The sequence below is a fragment of the Nansenia antarctica genome, assembly GCF_963989245.1.
Source record: "Nansenia antarctica genome assembly, chromosome: 6".
NCBI lineage: Eukaryota > Metazoa > Chordata > Actinopteri > Argentiniformes > Microstomatidae > Nansenia > Nansenia antarctica.
Window position 1 is genome coordinate 21,068,798 of NC_137676.1, and position 10,776 is coordinate 21,079,573.

At 43.8% G+C, this 10,776-nt stretch overlaps 1 protein-coding gene across 1 annotated transcript; it reads left to right on the forward strand.

Moving 5' to 3' along the window:
• Window positions 1–1,552: 1,552 nt before the first annotated feature.
• pou3f2a (POU class 3 homeobox 2a) lies at window positions 1,553–2,935 on the forward strand (the record flags this gene model as incomplete). The annotated part of the gene is made up of 1 exon (XM_080533906.1): window positions 1,553–2,935. The coding sequence occupies one exon, from the start codon at window positions 1,553–1,555 to the stop codon at window positions 2,933–2,935; it is 1,383 nt and encodes a 460-aa protein (XP_080390032.1).
• Between the last annotated feature and the right edge of the window lie 7,841 nt (window positions 2,936–10,776).

The window sequence follows — 10,776 nt, forward strand, 5'->3', positions numbered from 1 at the left end:
TCTGAATTACAATCTAATCATCGCAAATGTTCTTTCGATGCGAGTGATTCGGTGTATAGGGTCAATTAATGTCCAGATCTTCTACCTTATTTGATTCTTTATTTACTGATGGATCTACTTTTATAGCTAGTTGGCCTATAGGATGTACACCTTCATTCACTTAAAGCACAATAAACAGTCTGCTTTAATGAAGGGACATTATGTGTTTGCTTATCACAAGCGACCCAGAATTTGCTTAAGTTAATTATCCAACATTGATTTGACTATTAGGCCTAAGCCTGTCTCTGCCATGTCACGCGCCGGCAGACCATCCGCTTTAGCCCTTTATTGTTATTAGGCCCAGGATTTATTCATTAACCTGTAATGCTACAACACTGAGGCCTCCTCCAGTGTTACAGGATAGCACCTGGCTGCGGGATTCATCTAAGCCATGCACTCAGGTCCATTGTAATGAGATTATAGGCTTATAATGTAGATGCAAGTCTATGACATGGGAAACGTGCAATGCATGTATATGTATGTGATGGTTATGTAAGGTACGTAATATTGGTATTTTCTGAGTTTTTTATTTCTTATATTTGATTTAATTTATAGGCTCTGTTGGTGGAAGGTGAGGCTATAAGTTTAGACTTTGAAATGGTTTCCCAAACGCCAGACCCCTGTGTGCCAGTGTGGGCGCATGCATTCCAATGTTTACCCAACAGACACGGCGTGGAGAAGGACAGCGTGGGTGCGAGCGGGCAAACGAGGGCATTCTTTCGACCTTCTCGCCTCGGCCCCGCCGTGCCCTCTCTCTCTCCGTTCGCCTCCCTTTATGTGTCCCGTCGGCCGAGCGAGCCGCCCGAATGGGCTCTTTGGAATGGAACGAAAAGAAGAGGCGAATGCAGCTGTGACGTGGGCGTTGTTGTTCCATTCACTGCGCTCGCTATGGCAACGGGGCAGAGGCCCGGGAAAAATGCAGGCCTTCTCTTTGGACAGCGTCGCGAGGAGAGAGAGGCAGCTGGAGGACCCCACTGCTCGGGGCGCAAAACACCGTCAACATAGACCTATACTCAAAACAAGGATTTCCATGAGAAATTAGTCTTAAAGAATTCAATAAAAAGTATTAAATGAAAAATTGTGGAACCTAATCTTTAATAATAATAATAATAGCCTAGATGGCCTAGGATTATCATGGGTAAATATGTGTGGATGAATTCCAACGTGAAATGATTGATGTTTGGTGAACATAATTGAATAATAAAATAATAAACTTTTTAAAAATATAGGCATAGGCCTGCACTATGGTCTATTCGTTTTAAAGCATCACTAGCTACATTGGAAATCTTCCCACAAAGAATCGAAATAACTGTTCAGGATAAATGACTCCCAATCGATCCTCATCAAAGTTTAGCAAAACGAAAGTTTAGTGACCCCTTTTTTTCTACGCGGAGGTAAGCCTCATATCCTCTGTTTCCAGTCAACCCGAGCTTCACTCTGCTTTAGTCTGCAGCAGGATTGCCAGTATTGTGAGGGAGAGTGATAGGGGTTTCAATAGAATCTCCCGTGACCAATGAGCGGGGTGCTGTCAGGGGTAACCACATCTGTCAACCGTTCTTGGCCAATAAAGAGCGGAGCGAGGCGGACCTCAGGTGCGCGCCTCTGCGTCCCCTTGGCACGGAGCCCGGGAGAAAGAGAGAGACGCCTAGCTGCCCCGTGGCGGAATAGAGTAACTGTCAAAGGCAGCTCCTTTTCAACTCGAGCTATCACTCCGGCTCCGAGAGTTATGGCGACCGCAGCGTCCAACCACTACAGCGTCCTCACTACCCCCAGCAGCGCGCCGCCGCCGCACACGGAGTCCGGGAGCATGCAGCAGGCGGCGGCGTACAGGGACGCGCACACCCTGCTCCAGAACAACGACTACACGCTGCCAGGCGGTGGGCATCCGCTCAGCCACGCGCACCAGTGGATAACGGCGCTGTCGCACGGGGACGGGGCGCCCTGGCCATCCAGTCCCCTCGGAGAGCAGGACGTGAAGCCGGTGTTGCACAACAGCGATCGGGAGGAACTGCAGAATTCCGCCAGTCTGCAGCAGCAACAGCAACAGCAGCAACAGCAGCAACAGCGACACCCTCACCTAGCGCACCAGACACTCCACGACGCCAGGGTATGGCGAACGAGCATGGCCACCACGCACATCCCCGGCATGGCGACGTCTGACGGTCAGAGTCTCGTGTATTCCCAGTCCGGGTTCGGCCTGGTCTCGGGGCCGCCGGGGGGCGAACAGGGGATGCACCACCACTCCCTGCGGGACGAGGAGCACCACAGCCCGCACCTGAGCGAGCATGAAGGCGGGGGTGGGCACCAGTCGCTCTCACACCACCAGCACGGGGGCCAGCACGGGGATCACTCTGATGAGGACCAGCCGACCTCGGACGATCTGGAGCAGTTCGCCAAGCAGTTCAAGCAGCGGCGCATCAAACTCGGCTTCACACAAGCGGACGTGGGGCTGGCACTGGGGACTCTATATGGAAACGTTTTTTCCCAAACCACTATCTGCAGGTTCGAGGCCCTTCAACTAAGCTTCAAAAACATGTGTAAACTCAAGCCCTTGCTGAACAAGTGGCTGGAAGAGGCGGACTCCACCTCTGGCAGCCCCACCAGCTTGGATAAGATCGCGGCGCAGGGTAGGAAAAGGAAAAAGAGGACATCCATCGAAGTAGGCGTCAAGGGGGCTTTGGAAAGCCATTTTCTCAAATGTCCTAAACCCGGGGGGGCGGAGATCACCTCTATAGCGGACGGCCTGCAGCTGGAAAAGGAGGTGGTGAGGGTTTGGTTTTGTAACAGGAGACAGAAGGAGAAGAGGATGACACCGATGGGAGGACCGTTACCGGGAACCGAGGACATGTACGGGGACACCCCACCTCACCACGGCGGTCAGACCCCAGTGCAATGACACAAGCTCGATATAGAAACATGACCCTGAAGGGGTTTGAATGTCCCCCTATTTGTTTCTCTGTGCCGGACCAGTTAGCATTGGACTTTAGCCAGTGCTAATAATGGACCTATGGAACACAGTGGAACTACGGAGCGTTGCAACTGAAGCACTACCCAGACAGAGAGGCTAGAGCTACTTGGGGAGCTTTCATGCCGCGGAAATGTTATGCGCAATAGGCTACGTGAAGATTGGTTGGTGCGTGTGTGTGCTAACCAAAAAAGGTCCTCAAATATCGTTGACATGAAATGAATTTATATATCGCCAATGTGTCATAAAAGATCAGACGGATGAGGTGTGCACGTGCTGTACCAGGGGGAACAGGCATGAAAAGTCGCAGTCGTCAGTCGGTAAATAAACGCCATCTTTCCGTCATAACAAAAGCAACAGGGGTTCAGCACGAGCTTATAATAAGGAGTGTATGCACCTGCTGCACCAGTCAAAGCCAATGCGATCACCAGCATATTATTATTATTATTATTATTAGGTATATTACAGGCCTATTGTTATTGTTATTGTTATTATTATTATATTGTTGTTATTATCATATTATTGTATATTATTATGGCCTAAATAATGTTTATTTGCATTGCAAAGGGTCATAACACATGCATGCAGGGTCTTGAGTTATTGAGACTGGCCTATCTGTTGTTGATTTGTTCATGTCACCATTTGACATGATTAGTTTCCGTTTTACATTCATTGACGTATATCTTTTATGGACCAACACTCACCTTAACTCTGGTTGAATTATAGTTGGTTTATTTTTTGTCACGGTATGCAGACATTGTTCTCAATGTTACCAGTTAAAGTAAACAACACGTTATTGATCATGGGCCAATAATTCTAGGCATAGGCCTATATTCAGGATTGTCGCAGGTTTCATTTGGTCATAGTTCATTCGAATAATCAAATACATTTACCTTTTACATTTTATATTTTAAAGAAAATGATCCTTAATTGTTTAACAATAATAATATTATTAACAATAACAACAACAACAACAACAATAACAATGACAATAATTATCATGGCAACAACAACAATAATCATGTATTATTGCTACCTAATAATAATAATAATAATAATAATGATATTCATTGTAAGAATAGAACAATTGTGGCTTGTGTAAGCTGTGTAAGGCGCACACTAATATGGGGTCAAAAGAAGCAGTCATTTTTTCCTTGTCACTTCATGTTGGTATCTATATAGGCTACCGTTTTGAGCGCCTGTTTACAATATATGTTCGTGTTTGTATATTTATTTATGTCTCCAAATGCTGTGACCAGAAAGACTGAGACTGTATGAACTATATCATATCACTGAAGCCTGCCCTTTTTGCCTTTTTTGAAGAAAACAACGGAATATATGGGTGCCAGCTCAGACTTCAGTGACTTAAATTAATCTAATGATTAATTCACTGAGAAGAATTATTCGTGGGATGTAACTTTATTCGTTTTTGTATCGCTTTGTATGTACGTTTGTTTGTTTGTTGAATTTTCTCTGTCAGACTGTGCCAAAGCACAAACACGTGCACGTGTTCTTGTGCCACTCAAATCCTGTGATATAGCCTCCGGTGTATGACTCTGCGAGGTTGGGATATAGCCTCCGGTGTCTGACTCTGCGAGGTTGGGGGTAATTCCATTCGGGATTGGAATATTTGCGTTAAATCCCTTACCAATTCTAAGCGAAAATACAAAACAAAGAATAGGCTATGAAGCAAAAGCGGAAACTCAAATCCAAGTCAAAGATTTCAGTTTGAATTTCGATGGAGGAATTTCGGAGACTAGCGTGGAATTAGAAATGCAATATGTGGAAATATAGGCCTAATTAAATTTCATGCAATTCCAAGGGAATTCTCATCATTTTGACAAAAGGAGATTAAATATGACTAATCTCTGTGAACAATACAGTAGTACAATACTATGTTGGGAAATTACCGTAATATTGGTATTTTCCATTAGTAGGCCTAATCTATTATTTGATTACATTTTTATATCTATATTCTTAGCATCTCGTCCAGTTGGATGAACTAGGCATATTTAACTGCTTCTTCACTTTTACTTCAAAATGTATGGGCACATCATATAGCCTATGTGTAAAATACTTCAGCAAATATTCATATTGGAGGCACGTTCCCTTCTTTTTAGAAAAGATGGAATTAATACATTGAAATAAGACTATTTACTGTAATTCCGATTCAAATACAAATCCTATTTCCCTAACAATTCAAACTCCAATTCATGAACTGAATTTGAGTTTACCAACATTTTTGAATGGACCTCAACTCTGTGATCAACTGATGGGGGGGGGGGGGGGGGGGAGAAAACAAGAATTGCACAATTTCTATATGCTTTTTTGTCATTAAAATGTATCTGTTTTTTGATAACCGTTTCTCATTCTTATCACATGTATTGAGCTTGACGAATGGATCACGGCTGTCACGCGCTATGCTGTGGCAACAGGCACGCACGCGCCATTGCATTATAATTATGGATTTTATCAATCTGTCTCGGTTGCACAAACTGTCCTTCAGCGGTTTCCGATAAGTGTTTATTACCGCTGATTTGCACAGATATTGTCTTGGGGAAAGAAACCATGTCGCTACACGTAGTCTGTCAATAATATTTATACTAATAATAACATTGGTCTTACCTTGAAGTTTTTTTCTCTGTTCATAATTCCGATTCACTTATTAGACACTAATCAATTTAGGCATTTCAAAACAAATGAGAAAACTATTTGTTGTGAGACAAATTCTAAATAGATTAGTAGGCTATGCCTGCAGGATTACGCGAACGACTTTCGTTCCCCAATTGCCACGAAATGTCATGAAAAACATAATAGACCAAATGTATCTGACTGAGGGTAGGTTGACCCTCTGGTGGTACACAAAATGAAGAAGTTCGAATTTAAAGGCCTCGGCTTATTCTCGTCTTGAACATTTTTCCCTTTTACTTTTTAGTATGCGCATATCATTGGCACGTGATAAAGATACACGTGTAAAAGCATAGGGCTCCTTTGTGGGACAAAACAAATCCTTCTTTCGACACAAAGCCCTCAGTCGTGGTTTGTGCATTACAGCAATTCCAAATGGTTGTTGTCATGATGTGACTGTTGATGGAAAAGGTGGATTCATCGTCGACAACATCAACCTGATATGTAACCTCCACCCAGGCCTACCCGATAGTACGAAAACATGGGCTGTCTGTCAACAATCTGCAACAGTCTCATAGCGCCATCTAGTGGACATAACAGTGTTAGCCACTCTTGAGACTATCTGGGTCTCAAATATTGACGCTGCTTGTCAACTCCTACATATCTACATGAGATGATGATCTCATTTCTTGGCTCGCCCTCGCTGCTTTATATTAACGTAATAATGTCAGACAGACTCAAAGTCATCCGCATTTGCGTGAGTCGATCAAACTAACAACATTAGAATTAGAGAGTAGCTTAGCTTAGAGAGAGAGAGAGAGAGAGACAGACACACACACACACACACACACACACACACACACACACACACACACACACACACACACACACACACACACACACACATACAGACAAGCACTCCCTGAGGGTAAGCTGATCCTAGGTAAAGAGAGATGTGTGTCAGTACTGGGATCCCTATGCTCAGATGACAGTGAGGAGATTGCTTGGTCTCACTGGGCTACATGGTATACTTACTTACTGTAATTATCAGGCTCTGTCCTTCTTTATTCCATGACCTTATTGGGCCATTCAACTCTGAGGAATTCCCATCTATTTCTATGCAGTTACTGTAGATATGGACTGTAATATGTAGGTTTAACATGGAGAACAGATGAAGTAAAACATATCTCCACTAGGAGAGAGAGATTCCTCCCTGATCTCTACAACAGAGGTGGGAATCTCTATGTATGTTTCATTGCGTCTGTCTCCAGGCGGAAATAGGTGTCAGTGGGGGGAGAGAAAGAGACTAGTATCAGTGTGTGTGTGTGTGTGTGTGTGTGTGTGTGTGTGTGTGTGTGTGTGTGTATGCGTGTGTGTGGGTGTGTGAGTTTATGTGCTTGTTTCTGTGACAGAGAGAGAGAAGAAGAGAGACAGAAAGAGAGAGAAAGTGTGTGTCTGTGTGGGTGCGTGTGCATGCATTTGTGTGTGTGTATGTGTGTGTGTGTGTACGTGTGTGTAAACCCAGCTCTCTGGAGGACCCTTCTGCCTGGATTCTGTCCTATCAGCAGGCGACCATCTGCCCTGCTCCCGGCCCTCACGCTCCTACAGGCATCCACTGCATTATTCATATCATTAGACACTCACAGACACACTCACACACACACACACACACACACACACACCGACACATTCCTCCTCCCTGCACACTTATTACACATTCCCCCCATCACATACAATATGCACACAGGCACGTGCCACACACACGAACACACACACACACACACACACTGACACACACAGACACACACACACACACACACACACGCACATGCATACGCACACACACACACGCACACGCACGCACACGCACACGCACACACACGCACACACTGTACTGTTCTGCACTGTATGCCATCTCAGACTCACTGGGGCTGTATAGTAACAGGGTTGGTGCTCCAGTGCAAATGTCTGAGTAGGATTTCCTATTCCAGGAGGGGGTGGGGGGTGAGGGCTGCCCACAGAGGGGGGAGGGAGGTGAGGGCTGCCCACAGAGGGGGGAGGGAGGTGAGGGCTGCCCAGAGGGGGGAGGGAGGTGAGGGGAGAGGGAGGTGAGGGCTGGCAACAGGCAGTGTGGAAGGAATCACTGGGATGCCACACAATGGTAGGAATCACTGACACAGTGATGAGCCAAAATGTATTCTTCTGATCCCTTTCTTTCTCTCTCTCTCTGTCTCTGTCTCCCTCCCTCTCTCTCTCTCTTTCTCTCTCTCTCTCACTCCTTTATTCTCTGCCTCCCTCTGCTTTCTTGCACCCTCTCTATCTCTCCATCCCACTCACAAACATAAAAGGAAAGGTCAGAAAGCTAATCCTTTGGTATTGTTGGGAGGGCTCCTTATTGTCTTAGCACACTGAGTGAGGGACACTGAGACAGATGTGCGCAATGGTGATAAGACACCACATCAGAGAGAGGGAGACAGAGAGAGAGATAGTGAGAGGGAAAGAGAGAGAGACAGAGAGAGAGAGGGAAAGACAGAGAGAGAGAGAGAGAGAGAGAGAGAGAGAGAGAGAGGGAAAAAGAGAGAGAGAGAGAGTCACATGGTGTGGTATGAGTAGTACAACACAATAACCATAAAAACACACAAGGGAAAATTACCACAGCTATATTTAATGAAATATTAGGAGTAATTCATTTTCATACAGCCACTCATCTCTAGCCATAATACATTCATAGGAAGATTTTATTATGTTACAGAGTTTTTCTTTTTTCTTATTTTGGCTCGCCTATGTACAATACCCAGTATTATATAATAAGAGTCCACAACTGTATTTCAGCACACACAACACAGACTGACTATGCAATATGGCTTCTATTAGTCTAATAGCACACATCTCAACAACGGAAGTGACACAATGGGGTTGAACTCTGACCCGACCTTTCACTGTGTGTAACAGACCTGGATGAAGTTGCCGTCTAGAAACGGATCTAAGGTCAGGATTTGCATTTGCCCTCCCTTATTGGTTTAAGGTTAAGATTGGCAGAGGGTTTAAGCTGATCCTAGATCTGTGCCAATGGGCAACTTGTGTTCGTAGCATTTGAAAGGGGACCCCTGTAAGTCGTTTGGCGATGGTAGCGATCCACTTGGCACAGAGCAGAGCAATGAGGTATGAAAGGATCACATGACAACCGTTCTATCATGTTGCCTTGTTGTTGGTCTAGAACAGATAAAACACATCATACAGAAGACCTGCCCGACTGATGCAACTGACTTGTCATTTCGGGAACAATTAACGTTATTTCAACGTTTGCCAAATGTCCTTTCAACATTAGACACAGATCTGGCAAGTGACGACCGATAACCTGCTTATGTTAACCACACATGCCCGTTATTTAACTGATAGGTCATTTGTGTGACGTCATGTCAACGTTTACCAACATTTAACAAATATCAACATGTTAGACGCTTTTGGCAACAAATAACCTGTTCAAGTCAAACACACACGCCTCATATTTAACTGACAGTTCATTTGGAAACAAGTGACATTTGTTCAACATTTATCAAACATTTCAACATGCTCTGGAAAACAGTAATAGCGGTTAGTTTCAGGTTGAAGTTGTTTGAAAAAACAAACAAAGGTGATCCAGTCAGATAGGAGAACTTCACACAACACACAGACAGACACACACTCCAGTCATTAAACATAACATAAACATCTGACAAAACTCAATTGGCAGCATTAGAACAAAATAGTACAAAATAAGACCATAGGCATAAGAGTGCAAAATAAGTAAAAAAAATAAATAAATAACTGCTGACTTCCTTCAAGTAAACATAATAATAATAACAACAACAACAATAATAATAATAACAATAATAATTAAAAAATCCAATAGAAAACAAGACTACAGTAAACATGTTGTCCCCCACAACCAATCAGTGTTATTTCAGAATTTCAGTTGTTTGCTATAGCGCCCCCCCAGGACCAATCAGTGTAATTGTGTAAATGCCAAAAATATCTACGGCAGGACGCGTCATTCACCAACAACAACATTGTCCCAGTGGTGTCTGAGATATTGCGTATGACATAGCCTACACACACACAGATGATTCACTTACTTAGACAAATGTATTTGTTGTAAACCGCTTTGAATAAAGGCGTCTACTAAATGGCAAAAATGTAAAAATGTAAATGTACATACAAATATACCAACACGCGAACGGACGGAGACCGATCCACGGTCCCCTCCCCGATTTCATCGTGGGGGACAACAAATAGATAGAAAATAATTTATATACATGAAGAAATATTATATACATATGAATAGATAAATGATACGGTGACACTGACATAGCCTAAACAGCCACAGGCGCTAAATCCACAAGGCTGTGACTGCGTCTCTCCCACGGCTTTTATGAGTGAAGGCTGAAACATGCACACAGAGCACGAAGTGACACACACACACACACACACACACACACACACACACACACACACACACACAGACATTGTTGCCGTGGTGATGGCAGCAAACCGAAGAAAGGAAGCTGGGCGACTGCTGATGATGCCAAAACATGCACACACAGAGTACGAAGATACAGACAAAGTGACGCACAGAATTATTATCATGTTGACATCAGGGGAGGCTGGTGGAGGTAGAAATTGGAGGACGGGCTCTGTAGTGGATGGAATAGGAATGAGGAGGGGTACGAGACACGTGTCACCATTCCTCATTCCAGACACGTGCATTACAATGAGCTCCTTCTCCCATTTCTGCCTCCACCAGCCTCCCCTGATTGATATCCATAATCTACACACACACAAAGGCATCATTTAAATAAATGATTAATTAATTATATAATTAATTATGTATCACTATGTCGAATCCCTCTCGTTTACCCACATAGAGAATCAGTTGAGTTGCTCACTTGCTTTGTTAAAATACTTTATAAGATGAACATACTGAGGAGGGTCTTCATCATAATCATAATCTTCCTAACCATCAATATCATCATCATCATCATCAATATTATTATCATCATCACCATCATCAGAAGCAGCATCATCCTCATCACTATCAGAAACATCAGCATAACCATTACAATCATCGTCTTCCTAACCAACATTATCATTATCATTATCATCAT